Here is a 17,549-nt window from a genome sequence, read left to right as displayed (position 1 = left end):
TTCTACCTAAATAATAACAATGAGTAATTTAAATATGTAAATCATAAAATATAATTTTTGCATATCTTTAGGAGCAGCTTTTCAAAAGTAGGGAAAAAAATTTGATACATCAAATTTAAATGATCAATCCGATTTCCATCAGCTGACTTTTAAACTATAAATTCTTCATCTATTATTGAAGTGTCTAACAATGACATCTTACTCAGACAGATAGCTTTCCAAAGATAGAGCACTCACAGATGAAGCACTTTTTCCATAAGTTTTAAAAAAAAGGAATGTCGTGTATGTTCAACCAAATTGAATCAAAATAATAAGTATAAATTTAAAATTTTAATTTATTAGTTTGGATTTGGTTGATAGCTTAATCCATCGATTTTATTTAAAATCAAACCATTAAAATTCCATATAAACATGTATATACAGTAATACAAATATATAGCTAAGTTAATATGTCTATCATTTGTATTGCCTTGTTGATTATAATAGTTTAAAAAAAAATTGAGTTAAAAGGAACTAAAATAAACTTAAATTGTCAAGTTTAATTCAAGTTGTTTTCAATCTGAAAAGTTTTGAATTTGCTTTTGGTTTAGTTTTTTTAAATAAAATCATTTTAATGTAATTTGTTCTCAATTGAACAACTATATGGAAACCTGTCCAACCCCATATGATATTCAGCGACCTACAGCAACACCAAATTGCAAACATGGCCATGTTAGATCGGGCTCAGACCGATTAGACTCAGGTCATGTTAGACCCAGCTTGCCCGATTAGACGTTGGTCACAATTGAATTTGGGTGATGTCGAGCATGACACAAATCATGCTAAGCCAAGCTGGTGATAGCCCGACCTGATTGAGACCTCTAGTAGCATCCGTCAATCGATGAATCAGGCTTTGCATATTGAAGCTAGTAAAATAGTTGAGACAAAGAGTAATCGAATCAAACATGTTATCGAACTTTTTGAACCAGCTAAAAAAATATTCAAAATTATTAAATTATAACTGAACTCGAATATGTCCAATAATTTGATTATACTTAAATCAACTAGAACGGTTCAAATTAAACTCGAACTTAAATTTTATTTCAAACTGAACTCGAGTCAAAATTATTTATATTTTTAAACTTCAAATCAAATACCAATATCATATATATTTTTCAAGGTAAAACTCAAATATAAATATTTTTATATTATTTGACTGAGATTCGACTCGTTTACCCCGCTAGTTGCGACTAACATATATCATTATTAGCAATTGCAAATGAGTGGTTCTTACATCGAAACAGCTCAAGGATCATGATTGTGAATCATAACATTGAAAAATGGTGTTTCTCGACAATATATCGAAGATAACTCGAACACTAGTAGGCAAACTTATCATCCACCGCAAAACCTATTACTGGAGTCTAGAAGCATTTGCGCATGATGAATGCTACGGGGATGATGGCGGAGTCCATGCCATGCCTCATTTGCGCCCCCATTGTTGAATTTAAGCTTCTCCAACTGCTCATGAAGCGCCGAGATGTTCAGAAGAGGGGCCATGGTTGGCCTTCCATGAGCACACTGAAAGATTATTCAATCAATTAGAAGAGAACAAAACGAAAGCCTTCCAAGTAAATCATACAAGTCATTAGTTTACCTGAAAACATAGGGATGTTGCTTTCAGTTCTTCCACAATCAAAGAACACTCCGAGGGTAACAAAGAATCACCAAACATAATTGCGCCTAGAGAAAAAAACTGTCAGTCAGGAAACTGAGACAACTGAGAACGATGGCAATAAAAATGCTTTTGCGGATAACCACATCCAAACAATATGCAGCAGTCCTATGCGAGAATCTATTTTTGAAACTTGAATCATAGAATATCAGATGCTAACCTTCAAACTAAGGAAAGAGAGAAACAAGCATACCTCTGCAAGCTTTGGAATTAAGAATCCGAAGAACAGAAGGTGGAAGACTTGATGATCCATCAGTTTCGACAAGCTGGTAATATAAACATTGGGAAAAAAATGTTGGACTACCAATATACAATAATACTCTCACATGGGAAACAAAAACAAAAAGAATAAATTTGGTGGCAGCCTTCTATTTATGCGAGAATTCGAATATCAATCTTTATTGTAATACTGAGTGCGACAATTCAACCACAAAACATTTGGCACTCTAGGATATTAAGGATAATGTTATATTAAAAGTAACAAACTTAACAATTCTCTTATTTGTTGATAATTTGTCGAACCTATGTAAACTGTTTGTTAAAGAAAGAGATTATAGATATATACAATTCCATAACATAAAGTTGTACGCTAATGATCTAGATGGAGCATATTTATATGTTTTACCTAATTATTCTTAGGCAACGGTTAAGAAGGGGAGCCTTGGCACAACGGTAAAGTTGTTGCCATGTGACCAAAAGGTCACGAATTCGAATTATGGAAACAACCACTTGCAAAAAGCAGGGTAAGACTGCGTACAATGGATCCTTCCTTGGGACCCCATATGGCGGGAGCTTCGTGCACCAGGCTGCCCTTTTTTTACCTAACTATTCTTAGGCAAGAGTTACTTGGATGAAAAGTTAGCAAGGGAATAGGAAGGAGGGAAGGTGCCAAAAAATGTAAAATGACTTGTATAGGGCAAGGCAATTTTGTGACCATTTTCCTCTCCTTTTCAACATAGGTAAATCAAACCTCAACATCATGGAATCAGGTTCTAGTAAATACTCCAAAAACAGGGGAGGGCAGGTCCATCCAATCATCAACCAAATGACTTGGGCTTGTCTTGGTAGTAAGACTCCGATTATATCGGCAAATGGTTTATATATGCATGGCATGGAGACATTAATCCTTGTCCAATACAATTCACTGGTAGCTCCTCAGTGGTGGCAAAAAAAAAAAAAGACGAATACGCTCGTCCCCAGTGCCCCCGCCAACCCGTCCTCAGTGACTCAACAACAGGTAGTTTAGCCATGGTCCGTGGAAATGATTTCTTTGATTTCCAAGTGCAAATAGAATTTGACAGAAACATCATTTTGATTATGATTGATATATCTTTCTGATTCATTCACAGAAGGCTACCAACTCTCTCAAGTAGCAAAATTAGTGCAGTTAACTACAAGGTAATGGTTACTTGTTTAAGAATTTGGTTGTGAAGGTTAACTTGCATTGATGGGAGAAAGACGAGAATAAGTCAGGAGGAAGAACTGCTTCAGTTGATTATGGACCCAAATAACATACCATACAAGACAATTTCATTCTGATCAGCAAGAGTAATGAGAATAAACATAAAAAAGTACCTCAGAAAAGTGTGATGAATCCAACTTGGAATAAAACGAAGTTCTAGAAAAAGAATCAATAATACCTGCTCGATATACTCAAGAAGATCCTTGATGGTCAAATTAATACCTAAGATACAAGGCACCTGCATGACAATTTGAGAATGTGCAATTATTTGGGAGAGAATAGACATAATCAGTTGAAGGTAGCATACCAATCTTATGAAAAGTGTAATGAAGAAAAAACTGACTCAAAAGGATTCATAATAATAAAGACAACATAAAACCAACTAAAGGTGGCATTGGAAAGTTCTAAAAGACTAATTTTCAGCAAAGCTACATGATCTTGTCAATCAATACTCAACTTCCACTTGAGTATTGAGATCTAAGCTAACCAAAAGTTTGTTACACCTGAGGATAATAAAGATTTTCAGCATGATTACTAAGATTGAGATTCTTATGTGATTTCTAGGAGGAAAGAATCTAATGTCAAAGCTCATCATTTGCTCCAACGGAGGTGAACTCCCTGAACACAACAAAGACCAGAGACTAAAAGACCTTCCCACATCTTGCAGTCTTCATTTCATCTATTTTGATGTTTGTATAGAGTGGAGACACCATAAATCTCATATGAAGATAGAGGGCAAAATCATAGGCAAGAAGTATCTGGGCATCATATCCACAGAAATGCAACACTTCCCTGTGGTTTGGCTAACTCTAATTCAACACTAAATAAGACAGACAGACGAAGTTAAATATCAAAATGCATATCAACTGGCGTAACTCGAGATTGCTAATATTAAAAGAACAATTTAGCATCAATAATTTGTTACAAACAAGAACAAATTCACTAATAATTGATGCATCATTACATGAGAAGAAACAAGCCATGCATGTGTAGAAGGAATGTATAATTATACATGTAATTACTTGGAATTATATATTTGATTTGTTTGCACTAAAAGAGCAAGGCTACTCACGGCAACAAGAGTAACACCACATTGGTTTCTTTTAAAATGGTTCAGGTTCCTGAAAAAACAAAATAGGTTATTTAGTCCATATATGCATATAAATATATGACACCAAACTTAGGGTCGATGGACAAAAATGCTATTAAAAAACATGATATAGTTACAATGAGAATATGTAATTCACTGTTGCAACAAAGTTACACAAAACAAGTATGAAGAAAGATCAGAGGTAGGGAAACTGTGAGTCCATATAATTCTTGAATGGCTCTTGCTCATTAAACCATAGGAGCAATTTCACTGTCATCCCTTAATTTGCATCTTTTCATTTTTGAACTAAATTGTTGGGAACTTGCAATCGAGTTCTATTGGCAGTTTATCCCCACCATTTGCAAGCCCTCCACCCTTGCCCAAGAGCCTACCCCTCTACCTACCACCCTTGTCCACAAGCCCTCCACTGTCATTGATGAGCTCCCCTTCGGTCTGCGAGACCTCCACCCTCATAGAAGAGCATTCACTCCACCATCCACCCTTGTTCACGAGTCTGTGTGCATCGTCGAGCACCCCTTTGCTCACTTCAATGACCCCTCTATGCTAGTCTACGATCCCTCCCTCGTCCGCCAATCATCAGCTGAATAGAGCCTCAAAGAAGGGGAAAATATTCCCTTTGTGCACCGACACAGAAAAATCTCCTCTGGAAAAAAAAAGATTATTGAAAATTTTACCTCGTTTAATATTTTTGTACAAACAGACATTTCATGCAAAACAAACAGAACAAAATGCTTTCTTTCTTCTTTATACAGAAAGATAAGGAAATAACATAAATAAGGTCCTACTTCTGGAATAACTCAGGCAATTGGCTTTGACTATTAAAAATCCAACCCCATGCCTTTATCTTCTCAGCATACTTATGCAACAGCTGAAACCCCATCTCAGGAAGAACCTAATAGTTATCAGTGAAAAAAAAAACAAGAAGTTATTAACTAACAAAAAGAGTTAATCAAAGAAGAGCCTCAAGAAAAAGGAGAGAGTTTAGCAATAAGACAAATGCCAACTCACCAACTCCTCCTCTGAATCTAGGTAAGTAATTTCTCTGCCTTCATCAGACAGAACCTATCGCCCATAATCATAAGTTTGAGGAACAACATAATGTATCTGTTTACATAATTTGAAAATGCTCAGCACTTCAGTGCAGTATGCAACTTACTTTTCGACGCAGTTCTTCTAAACGAATCCGTTCATCTGCTGCATGCTGATAACAAGTAAAACATTACAGGTAAATGAATACAGACTAACAAGACCTCCTTAAACAAAGAGTGAGTACACTATCACTTCAACTGCACGTTGTACATATTTGATATTGGGTATTATACCATCTTGTATCAGTTAAAATATAAAAAATAAAAGATACAAATATGTTGGAGAACAAGATGAAGGCAAAATTAGGGCAAGGCAGAACGGCTATGGCCAATTATTCATATTTTTCTCTTCCATTAAGTCTCACTCTCGTAGCTTATATTATCAACCATAGAAAGCTGAGTTTAGGCTAGGGGTGTAAATGAACCAAGCCGCTCGCGAGCTATTCGAAGTTCGATTCGATAAAAGCTCGTTTGAGATCGTTTAATGAGGCTCGTTAAGATAAATAAACCAAGCTCAAGCTTCGTAATATTCGGCTCGTTAGCTTGTGAACACGTTCGTTAAGCTCATTAAGCAACTTTTAAATAAAAAAATAATAGTTTTAATATTGAATTTATAGATTTTGCACTCTACTTATGAAAAATATAGATAAATATATTAAATTTATTTATTAGAATAAAATTATAAAATTTAATAATAATATTATAATTTTCTCTAAATATATAATTTAATTTTTAATGAATATTTAAATTTATGATTTATATTTATTAAGCTCGTTTAGGCTCGATAAAAGCTCGAATAAGCTCGTGAGCCATGAATATATTCGTTAAATAAAGCTCGAGCTCGGCTCGATTATAAATGAGCCAAGCTCAAACATTCAAGAGTTCGGCTCGGCTCGACTCGATTGCACCCCTAAGTTTAGCCTTTAGAGTTTAGCAGTATGCAATAACCCTCTTCAATCAATGCTCTCCAAGTCAGTCATACTCAAGGTTTAAAATCTCGACCCGTGCCAATGTTTCGGTTTCAGACAGGAACGATACGGTTTCGGTATCGTATCGTGTCGATACAGTTTCGGTATATATATATATAATAATTATTAGATAAATATATTTATTGTGTATAATTTAAAAATAAGTTGTATATTGATTTTATATAAGTTCCCCATTATTAAACAACTCAATATTGTTAGAAAAAATAATTAAATATAATTTTTTTTAAAGAAAATTGATCAATCAATAACTCAAATTAAAATTAATACATTATAATATGTTATCTTACTAATACTAAAAGGGTTCTTGTAATATTTTGCTTAGGTAACCTTCATAATTCTCCAATGTCCAGATTAAATAATCATAATTATATAAATTAATACAAAATACTATTTTATATATAATAATTATATAAATTAACTATTTATTTATTTAATAATTTAAATAATATATATATTTAAAATAGTAAAAAAAATAAAATATAAATTAAACATTAAAATAGTAAATAAATATAAAATAATTAAAAGAAGTAGAATATAAAATTGATTTATTAAAATTTTTATAAAATAATAATTTTTTAGAATTTAAAAAAAAATAGAATTTTTTTAAAAAAAATTAGAATTTTTAAATAAAATTTAAAACATAAAAAACAATTTCAGAATATTATTTAATAAAATTTATTATTATTTTTTAAAATTTAAAATATATTTTATTGAGATAATTTAATTAGGGTTAATGAAAGTCTCTTTCAAATATCACACTTAAGGTAGGAATTGTTTGATTTATTTAAATAGGAATATTAATTTTGTACAGTACCTAAACCTAAACCCGACACCAACGCCACACGCTCGCGACGCCCCGCGGACGCCTCCGACGGCGTTGGAACCGTCCCGCGACGCCTTTGGCAGCACCAAAAACGTTGCCTTGCGACGCCTCAAATGCCCACAACTCTTCAGGCGCCCCATGACGACTCCATCGGCACCGGAAGCTTCCGGCGATGCATCCTTGCTGCTTGAGACCATCGCCAGTGATGTGTCGCCTCCCCGGTGAAACCGTAAAAACCGTTCGTGCCGAACAGCACGAAACGATACTTCATTCCTTAGTCCTACCCCCTAATCAATAGTGATGGGGAACTCGTTCCTCCCTTGTGATTAGAATTAATCACAAAACTTTGATGTTTGTTAAACACTTTCAGTTAGGTGTTTACATTTGATGATCTCCTACGAGTGTGCATGTCTAATCATATTGATCTCGGAGATGGTGAAGCAAGCTTGGTTGATGGACTTACAGGATTGAGGATGGAGCCGTGTAGAGCTTTAACCTCAAGGATGATCAAGTTTAGAGATGGACTGAAGACCCACAATATTGATCATTGTAATATTTTGGGTTTGTTTCGGCTAGAAACATTGTGATGATTTGATTTAACTTATAGGTAGAGATGGTTAGCTACAACCTTTTATCCTAGTGCTCAAATGTTAGCCAACTTAGGTCTTAGATAGTCTTTATCAGATGCCTACCCTAGAAGATGAAGGTAGGTCGATCTAGGGTCTTTGTTAGGTCGACCTTAATGGTGCTTTCTAAAGAGTGCGAGCATTTGCTTAGAAATTGGTCGACCAACACCTTCTATTTGGTTGACGAGGGTTTGTAATTGCCTAGAAGGAAGTAACTTGAACACAAGGTTCTAAAATTCGCTAGGCGCCAGACTAGCGCCTAGGCCGCTTAAGCGGGGACTAGGCGCTGTAAGGCAGATTCCACGGTATCAACATAAAGTACATAATAAATCACATTCTATAATTCCAACACAATAACATCAAATTTAAAATGAGTATAAAATTACACATCTAATAAAATATCACAAATTTGTTCTATTTCTCTATAATTTTCAACAACTTGTTTTTCATCAGACACAACTCAATATTATCATTGTGATCCTCTTCTTCGGATGCAAAATCATCCTCGCGAAGTTCTCTCACTCTAGAGCTTCTTCGCAGTTGTCTGATAAAATGACAATTCCAATGGATGAGACTTTGACCAAGCTTCAATTCAATCGCGTCCAAGTCGCTAGGAAAGACCCGACAACAAATTTTTCTTCAAATCGATTTCTCCAACCTTTTAACTCTCTAATTTCTCATAAATGTGGACTTCTTCATTCACTCTAATTTATCCGGCTCTGGTTACTCAGTACGATGAAGATGAAGTTTGGTACTAACTACTAGGGTAAGCCAACAAATCGATTTTCTTGTTGGACTAAAGTTTAAAGCTTATAAAAAAAAATTACATTTCAGTTTTTTTTTTTAAATTAGGCTTTAAATTTAAAACCTCAAACTAAAATAAATCATGAAAATCGACGATTCGATCAATTAATCAGAGCCTAGGGCCGCCTAATCCCACCTAGGCACCAAGGCCGGTCGACTAGCATGTTTTCGATGCGGTTGGTTGGCGCCTAGCGCCTAGGCGGCCGCCTAGTCCGATTTTTAGAACACTGCTTGAACAATAGGTTTTGCTAAGTCAAACTAGGGTAAGGTTAACCCAAGGGAACTACTAGGTCAGCTTACACAGCAGTCTACGCAGCTAAATTACATAATGTAATTAGGTCAACTACCTAGATTAGCTGAGGTGATCTAAGATTTTTATAGGTCAATATAAGATTTGAAATGTTTGCACCAACAATTTGAAAACGAAAGTTAGGCTGACCTAAGATTTGATAGATCAAATTAAGTAGACAGGATATGATTGTTGAAGCTGAATTTAAATCAAATTTTTGTGGTTCTTTTGGTGTCAGAACTTGCACAAAATTATTTCTAGCTACTCTCCGTCAATACTGAAGTGCCAAAAGATCATAAGGAAGCTTTGGAAGCAAAATTTAAAGTCTCAAAGATACCAAATGAGATTTCTAACTCGTGAGTTTTCATCCTTGATTCCTTGGCAAGGTTTCATCCTCCTGTAGAGCTCTTTAGCTAGCTCGTGAGATTTCATCCCTGATTTTTAGAGGCTTCCTCCATCGCTTCAGTTAAAGAACACAATGGTGGATTCTATCAAGGGTGTCAGCATCGGATGCAACAACGGTTGTGGATGTAAGAGCAAGTCTTTGAACCACTTTATATTAATTATTCCAATATTGTGTCTATTTTACTTTATTTCTGCTGCATATTATTTATTATCTTGATATCATCACATGCACGCACTTGGGAGAAAATTGTGCAACATCTCTTCACTCCCCATCCCCTCTAGCTGGACCACTGATCCTTAACAACCAGGGCATGGCAATTATGTTAATGAAATGAGGGAAAATAAAAAACCTGCATGATAACACTTTCAAAATCTCAAATGGATTGAACAGATTGTTTTTCCTTACCATTTTATAGATTTAAATTTGCCACATGAGCTTAGTGAAGTGACTAGACCAAAGTGGAGATTCGGGATATGGGATACATGGAATGCTTGAAGCTCCAAGGGGAGTACATGGAAGTTGCCCATAATTCCAATACAAATACATATCTCCTTAATTTCTGACTGTCTTCTAATAATACTCCCTAGTGGATGGCATAATCCATATGACTTGTCACATTTGGGTCAGATTCTCTCAAATTATAACCAACCCAAATATCTCTAGTTCAAATTCAAGATCGTCAATAAACCTAAATATTGCTATGTTCAAATAAAATATATATATCCGAGTGTAGAAAAACAAGTTAACAACATTTGGTATAACAGGACCAATCCTGCAAATCAAATTGCATTACTAAACCATAATTTAACCTGCACCTGTACAACAGAGAATTGAAGCACAAGCAAGCTACTTGAAGCACATAAAAAGTTTACTCTCTCAAAGCACCTCAATCACTATGCATCCAATATCCAATAAGTAAGCTAGCAAGAGAATGAACATCAAGATTTGACCAGTGGTGAGAAATAAAAGACACTAAATGGTTGTTAATGTTCGGTGTGAATAAGTAAAACATTCACCACAGATGGTAGCAAGAAAGATGATTCTTCTGCAATATCTAAACAATAATCCATTTGCAACATTAACAATGTTGAGCAATCATTTTCACCACATCTTCACAAAAGGAAAAGTTGATACCTGATCAATGACCATCAAATTTCCACTAGCCATCACTGGAATATATTTATTGTCCAACTGAAGGAGAACCCTAGCATCATGCAGGCAATTTTTATCAATTAATTCAGGAACTAATGAGTCACCAGTGAAATGTAGGAGACCAGAAGAAATGTCAAGTATATCATCAGCCTGTTGGAAAGATTTCTGTGAACTGCCACCATCCTAAGAAAAATGAAGAAAAGATTGTTCATTCATCACAAATCGATTGCATCATAAATCAACTCAACTTGACAAATCAGGGATATTAAACCTTAGTCTGGTAAACTCCAGGACGCCATTTAACCAACACAGATGTTGAATCTTCTTGTATATCATTGATTGCATTGTCTGGGCAGCGGTATCTTACATCATAAATGTTTATCTTTTCACTACTGGGTTCTCTAATTAAGGAAAATAATAAAAAATGAAATTAATAAAAGACCGTTCAAGTGGCAAACATCAAAGGAAAACTATTAACAAGGAAGTTACATGGAATCTTGCAGGCAATCCTCAGAGGCGAAAGGCTGCAGGAGCGGCTGAGATGCATAAGGGTGTGACAAATCACCTGGTGAACATGTAGTATTTGCCAGATATAAAAACAAACTACTATAATTCAGAAATAAATGAAAAGCACATCTATAATCCATGAATGCCAGCAGCACCAAAACAGGCTTAAGCAAAGAAGAAAATACTTTTAAAAAATAACTGTCATACCAATTGATTTTTTGGAGAATGGAGAACTAGATTTCTTCACAGCTACGGTAGTCGGACAACCAAGGACAGAGAACTTGCACTTGCCTCTGTAAAAGGGAGGAGCTGACTGACTTCTTGATCTTTCCATGTAATTCAAAGGTAAACGTTTACTTTGAAATTCTTGGGCATCCTGCAAATTTCCTACCTTCACACTATCCTTTTGCACAGCATCCCATTTGGGCTTATCCTCCATGTAATTGCAATCCAAAGTTCCTATTGAAAAGCAGCTAATATCATCATTTACCTTACCAGATAAGCAAATATTGTCAAATACCATATCATCTTTAGGGCAAAAACTATATGTTTTTCTCAACGGATTTTGAGAGTGATTCCAGTCCAACTTAGCTACTGTAGGAAATGAGCAAACATTTTCCGAGTCCATATCATCTGCAAGTTGAAAACTGTGTGTTTTACTCATGGGACTTGGTGAGAAATTCCAGTCCAGTTTGGTTGCCATGCATCTTTCGCGTGGAAAAAGAACAGTTGAACTATCCTGAGTTAGACTCAGACATTCATCTTTGCATTCTGATTTCTGACAAGGCCAATTTTCATAACCTTCAAAAGGCATCAATTTGCTTTCTGAAGGGCTCCTATTTTTAGGACCAAATTCCTCCACAGTTGATCTTGTAGGCCAGGCACATAAGCCAGGAATTTCATAATGGGGACTAATTGCCCACTCTCCTAGACCAATATCAAACCCCTGGGAACTGCTTAAGCAATCATGACCAAAGGAATAAGGGCTGATCAAATCACTAGATGAGACATAAGGATGCCTAATTGTCTGGCATTTTCTAACTGTTGGAAAAGAAGGAATAGAGACATCAACTATTTCACAAGGAAATGTACTTCTGTAGTTTAAATGCTTAATGTTATAACCAGAAATCATGAGATCTATATCCTCACAAGACAAGTCACTTCTTGACCAATCAATACTGCAATTCGATTCGCTATGCCTTGAGTAGTATGGCGAGCCATAGTTCATATTTTTCATTAACGAGTAGCCATTAGTAGATTTAGTACCTGATTTGCTGAGCAAAGAACAAAAGGGAGGTGAAAACTCAACTTGTTGATATGTTATTTTGGCATCCTGAAACTTAGGTGAAGTAGCATCAGAAGCTGCCGCCTCACTCGAGTTTCCTACTTCTTTAGAACACATGTACTTAGAACAAGAATTTAGCATATCATGCTCATCTACAAACTGAGGTACGGGATCTGAAATAACATTATTTTGCAACAAACAATTGCTAAAACCCTTATAAGAATCAATGTCCATGCAAGTGATGTTATGGTATGTCGAATCAAGCAAATTTTCTGCACTTTCCTTGAAAATTTGGAGAGGACTTGACTCCTTGATCTTATCAATTTCAAATTGACATGATTCAGAATTCCTAAAAAAATTATTGAGATCATTCTTTGACCTTTCATGATCTTGAGAAACATCAGTATCTTCTGAATTAAAACCTAGTGGGATTGTCATTTGTGTCTGGGGAGAGTTCTGTTGTATCTGGCAACTGCTTCTCTTCTTCATGAAGCTAACACCCTTCGTAGTATCTCTAATGGAAGTTTCTGAAAACAATATCCAGTGGAAACAATTGAAAGAACTTACTCCAAACTTCAACTATGTGAATTTTAACATGTCAACCACTAAAGAAAATTTTGCAAAAAAAAAAAAAAAAAAAAAAAGAGAAAAAAACTCAAGGAAAAAAAATGGCACAATACAGCCTTAAACTAATCGAGCACACATCCAGCCATTGGAAATAAAAATTTGTTTATCAAGAAACACTGTATACACCTTCATCTTGTGCTTTACATGTTCTAGGTCTGTGATTTTGCTGGGGAAAAGAATTGCCTGTAGACAAACAACAGATGAGCAATAGGCGCATCTTACAAAATATCATGTTCCTTAAATTTGCAAGTGCATGTCTAAGAGCAGCACCTTGCTGAGGAGGTGCCAAATGTTGCTGCCAATGATGTCTAGCAGCTTCCTCAAAGAATGTTAAGATTTTTTCCCAGTCCTAAAAAGAAACAGCAAGATGTAACTACACCTTCCAAAAATTGCATCTATTGACTGAAAAAGTAAATATTACTTAACCAAATTAGTCCAAGTCAAATGCAAAAGAAATTCTACTTCAGAAAGCATTAGCAAGCAGGTCTATAAAGAGTTCAGACCCATCACTAGTTCAAGAAAAAGAAAAAAAAGCACAAATTGATGATCTATTATAAAGAGATAAATCTTCACTAGACTATTCCATGATGTAACATTTCAGAAAAATGAATAAAGATTTAGTCAAACGCATCCAAGTAAAGTAATTATAAATTTTTCCTTAACTGTGTATCTTATGAAATAACATCCTTCAAAACAACACTTAAAAAGTCAACACCTATAACTAATGTTTAAGGTCACACAAGAAAAGTAGGGATGTTTCATAAGAGATGTCCTTTCAAGGTCTAAGAAAGAAAAAAATGTCAAAATGAAATTGCAATGACTCAAGAGCTCTCTCAACTTGGACAAACAAAATAAACAGGTCTGAAACTACGAACAAACCTAGTTTTCAGTTTTTTGTGTGTGCATATACATGGACTGCATAGACCATCTAGTGCTGCATATTCAAGTCAACCACATGGGGACCGCATGTGCTTTATGCGATACGATCCTTTGCAGAACATGTGGTCACCTAGACTGCTTTTTTAGATGGTGTTAAAATATATTATCACCAGAAGCAATTAGATCAACTAGAAAATAAAATAGGATAAAATAAATTAAGAGAGTATAGAAATTTCAAAGATGATCATAGATTATATAGTTAAACAAACTGAATTGATTAGTTGAAGGTCTAGGATATATACAGAGACCAAAAGAAATCTAAAAAATATCATCAGAAGTGGTTCAAGATATCTAGATATAAACAGTGATATAGCCTTGCATAAATTTCACTAGAGGGAGAAAAATCTCAATGGCCAACCACATGCTGGGACTAATATTGTTTGTTGATGTTGGGGGCATTGAGTGTGTTGATGCATGTAAAGTTAATCATATAGAAGCCAAAGTGAAGTGACTCGCAGGTATGATGTTAGAAATTTGTAGAACTTAGAAATGAACAATACATGGAGGTTTTCATTGTTGCAGTAAAAGGTCAAAGATGTTAAAGAAAAAAATTGAACATTTGCACAAGTAATATTAAGAACGTGTAAAAGAGCTAGCACCTTGAATTCAACAATTGTCTTTGATGGTTCAGAATGAATACCATAGAGAGAAAAAGGGCAGTGTAGGTTAAGTATAAATGCAGGATTAGCTTGTATTTTTCGTTTCTTTCTGCCTTGCAGAAGATGATCAACAGAATGAAGAGCTGAAGAACACATAACTGTTGATGCCAGATTATTGAGCAAATTATGAATTGGACCCTTGCTGACAAACCTCAAGTTCACATCTGAATAGAATTAAGAAGGCAATGCCAAGTTGTCAAGAGTTTAACCAGAACCAAAGAGGAAAAAAGGATACATAGATACTGGAGAACCTGAAAAAGTGCAATGTCTGTTATTAACAAATATACATCAGATACACAATGTTGTTTTTCTTAAGTTAAGTATGAACCTTCGTAGAGAAAACTTCGCCCGGTCGAGAAATATATCCAGTAAGCATAAGTATATCATCAGAGAAACCCACTTCGCGAAGTGAACAAGATACATCGCCAAACATACTAGAAACCAAAGGCAGAGGAGATGAGGCAGGCACTGTGTTAAGTAGCTCATCTTCTCTGCATCATAATCCACAAGAAGAACATTTAACTGGATAGAAATATACAAATATGCAGTAAGTTATTGGTAAAAAGATGCACCTGTCAATATCAATCAGTTTGAAAGAAACTTGTGGGTGGACTAAAGCAGCTCGTACAATAACTTTCTTCACACAATGAATCACTTTTTGTGTGCTTGATGAGTGAAACAAAAGATAGATTCCCAATTAAAATTTTGTCTAACACGTAGCCAACAGTGCAAGCATATAAACTTACAAGACAAGGTGCACAAGTTCAAAGAAAGCAACCTAGATTGCATGTATCTTCTCCTAACAGGTTGGTTGTAAAATAAATCTCGAACAACAACTGCAGGAGATGAGAGAGAGCCATAAGGCACCATTTTAGGACTGGGGTACTGGTGCTGGATTAATTAGAATTCAGTATTTCATTAGATAAATTGAGTCTTAAAATTTACAACAGATAGCACAAACTTGATAATTCTGATTCAGATAATCTAGAAAGATAATCATCACCATCATCAACTATGTTTAATCCCTTAAAATTAAGGGGTCTAGAAGGATCTCTCAGGGGAAGGAAACTACCTGTTGTGCCAACATCTTCTCTCTGATCATCAATTCCAAGAAATAAGCACCTTGATCCCTGGCAATTTAAAATACTTTATTGAAGAAATTAAGTCCAATTCTATCTAACCAATAATCAAGCAAAATCAGTACCTTTATAATCTTGCAATATGCATTGGGCTTCCCTCGTGCCTTTGTTCGAATTTCAACTATTGAAATATCTGAAAGTGAGATCATCATGTCTCCTTCAGAACCTAATCCATGACTGCCAACTTTTATGTCATCCAAGAGAGCAGACTTTGAAGTTGCTGTTGGCACACGATAAGACTTCTTTATCTTAGCAGTCAAAATATCGAGCTAATAAGTCCTCTACATTCTACAGTCTAAAGTGATTCATGTGAGAGAGGTTTAAATAGAGAATTGAGCTGGCACATTATAGGAATGAGAATTATAGCAATCGAGGAGGCAACTGGTAAAAATGAAGCTATGCTCAAGAACCATCAAATTCAATTGGACATATGTAATATAAATCTAATTTGGCACTCTTATAACTGAGAAAAGTAATAAAAACATGAATTCCATTTATCCTATTGTTCAATGGAAGGATGCTGCCAGGCAAAAGGAATGTTGTACCACAGCTGAAAGCTAAAAGTTATTGCTTATAGTGCTAAAAAAGTATAACCAATGAGCTAAAGAAGCATGACATATAAGAAATATATTAAAACATTTTCATCCAGATCAACAAATTTTGGTCAGATTCAATTCACACCCTATCCAATAAAATTCCAAATGGTATCCAATACCGGTATACAGATAGAACTCTAATTTCACTAAAAACATGCACTTTCATCAGCCCATAAGATGAGAGAGAGAGAGAGAGAGAATTTCAGACCACGTTTTTCTCCCAAGATGACCAGTTCATCTCTCGAAATACCACGACCTGGAATCAGAGAAAAGGTTACACATACCTTTTCAGCGAGTATTTCTAAAAGATGAAATAAAAAGAAAAATGATGAAAGAAGTAAATTCACGCACCATCATCTTCTACTTTGATATAACATGTTCTCACATTTACAAAAACAGAGACCTGGAAGTAGAAGTAAATTAGAGGCAACAGTAAAGTAATAAACCACATATATCGCGCAAGAGAATGAACAAGGGCAACAGTGAATTAGTCGCCGTGCCATGATCTGAACAAACAGAAATTGTAAGAAATTGAAACTATGGCCACACCTTAGCAGCACCAGCATCTAGACTATTGTTCACCAATTCTTCCACCACTCTCGGCAAGTCAAACATAAGTACGCTAGATCTCAGGGGACCATGAACACTCCTCGGCAAACGCTTTACTGGGTTCATTGAACAAGCTGTAGGAAGAACATATAATCCAACCTATCAACCAATAAATATCGACGCTAACAAATACAATCGAGTATCTTATGGGAGGCATGAGAACCCTAGAAACCATATGACGTTCACCAAGAAAAGCGTATGGAACGATGTGCGAGGGAGTAGCGAAGAAGAATGCCACGAAAGATTTACAAATAACTCACTGGATCAAATCGGAGGACGAAGAGAAGGAAGAAACACCTGTCGTCGCCGGCCGATGTCGCTGAGAAGAAAAGCGGGAATCCTCGCAACGGTGAGTACGAAGTGCACCAGTGACGTTGGATCCGATGGGATTCTCGAAGAGTCCGAGTCCACTCGTGCCAGTTCCGAGTCGATAACGCGGGGTTCCTTGTCGGATAAGTCATAACTTGACAGAATCCGTTAACCTGCCAAAGGAAACTAGTTTTGTTTTTTATATTCAAAATAAATACCTTAAAATTTAGAGTTTTGATACAAATTAAAAAAAAAAAAAAAAAAAATCTTATGAAAATTTTTTAAGAATAAACACATAAATGATGGGATCCACTATTTTATTTTTATAAGTCCTATCATTTATATATTTATCTTTAAAAAAAAAATTGATATTTTTTCTTAAAAATATCATTTCTCTAAAATTTAAAAGATTCTC

General features: G+C 35.2%; 1 protein-coding gene across 8 annotated transcripts; it reads right to left on the bottom strand.

Moving 5' to 3' along the window:
• Window positions 1–1,223: 1,223 nt before the first annotated feature.
• On the bottom strand, window positions 1,224–17,248 carry LOC121976293 (DNA mismatch repair protein MLH3-like). 8 transcript variants are annotated; one of them, XM_042528395.1, is made up of 25 exons: window positions 17,123–17,248; window positions 16,766–16,899; window positions 16,568–16,619; window positions 16,425–16,472; window positions 15,686–15,840; window positions 15,554–15,611; window positions 15,260–15,317; window positions 15,054–15,146; window positions 14,810–14,972; window positions 14,717–14,732; window positions 14,422–14,645; window positions 13,154–13,232; window positions 13,010–13,066; window positions 11,179–12,783; window positions 10,954–11,029; window positions 10,736–10,865; window positions 10,447–10,647; window positions 5,444–5,488; window positions 5,296–5,349; window positions 5,073–5,179; window positions 4,249–4,297; window positions 3,355–3,414; window positions 1,908–1,980; window positions 1,637–1,722; window positions 1,224–1,560 (listed from the first exon to the last, which is right to left on the bottom strand). In XM_042528395.1, the coding sequence occupies exons 2-25, from the start codon at window positions 16,889–16,891 to the stop codon at window positions 1,375–1,377; spliced, it is 3,801 nt and encodes a 1,266-aa protein (XP_042384329.1). In that variant the 5' UTR covers window positions 16,892–16,899; window positions 17,123–17,248; the 3' UTR covers window positions 1,224–1,374. The 8 variants fall into 8 exon arrangements, 7 of the variants coding, with proteins under 7 accessions (XP_042384329.1, XP_042384333.1, XP_042384332.1 ...); XM_042528399.1 differs by having other exon boundaries at window positions 15,228–15,372; window positions 17,086–17,232; XM_042528398.1 differs by having other exon boundaries at window positions 15,260–15,372; window positions 17,086–17,232.
• Window positions 17,249–17,549: the final 301 nt, after the last annotated feature.

Source organism: Zingiber officinale, chromosome 4B (genome assembly GCF_018446385.1).
Source record: "Zingiber officinale cultivar Zhangliang chromosome 4B, Zo_v1.1, whole genome shotgun sequence".
In the NCBI taxonomy this organism is placed as follows: Eukaryota; Viridiplantae; Streptophyta; class Magnoliopsida; order Zingiberales; family Zingiberaceae; genus Zingiber; species Zingiber officinale.
The sequence above is the reverse complement of the archived record's forward strand: the minus strand, read 5'-3'. Positions and strand labels throughout refer to the sequence as shown.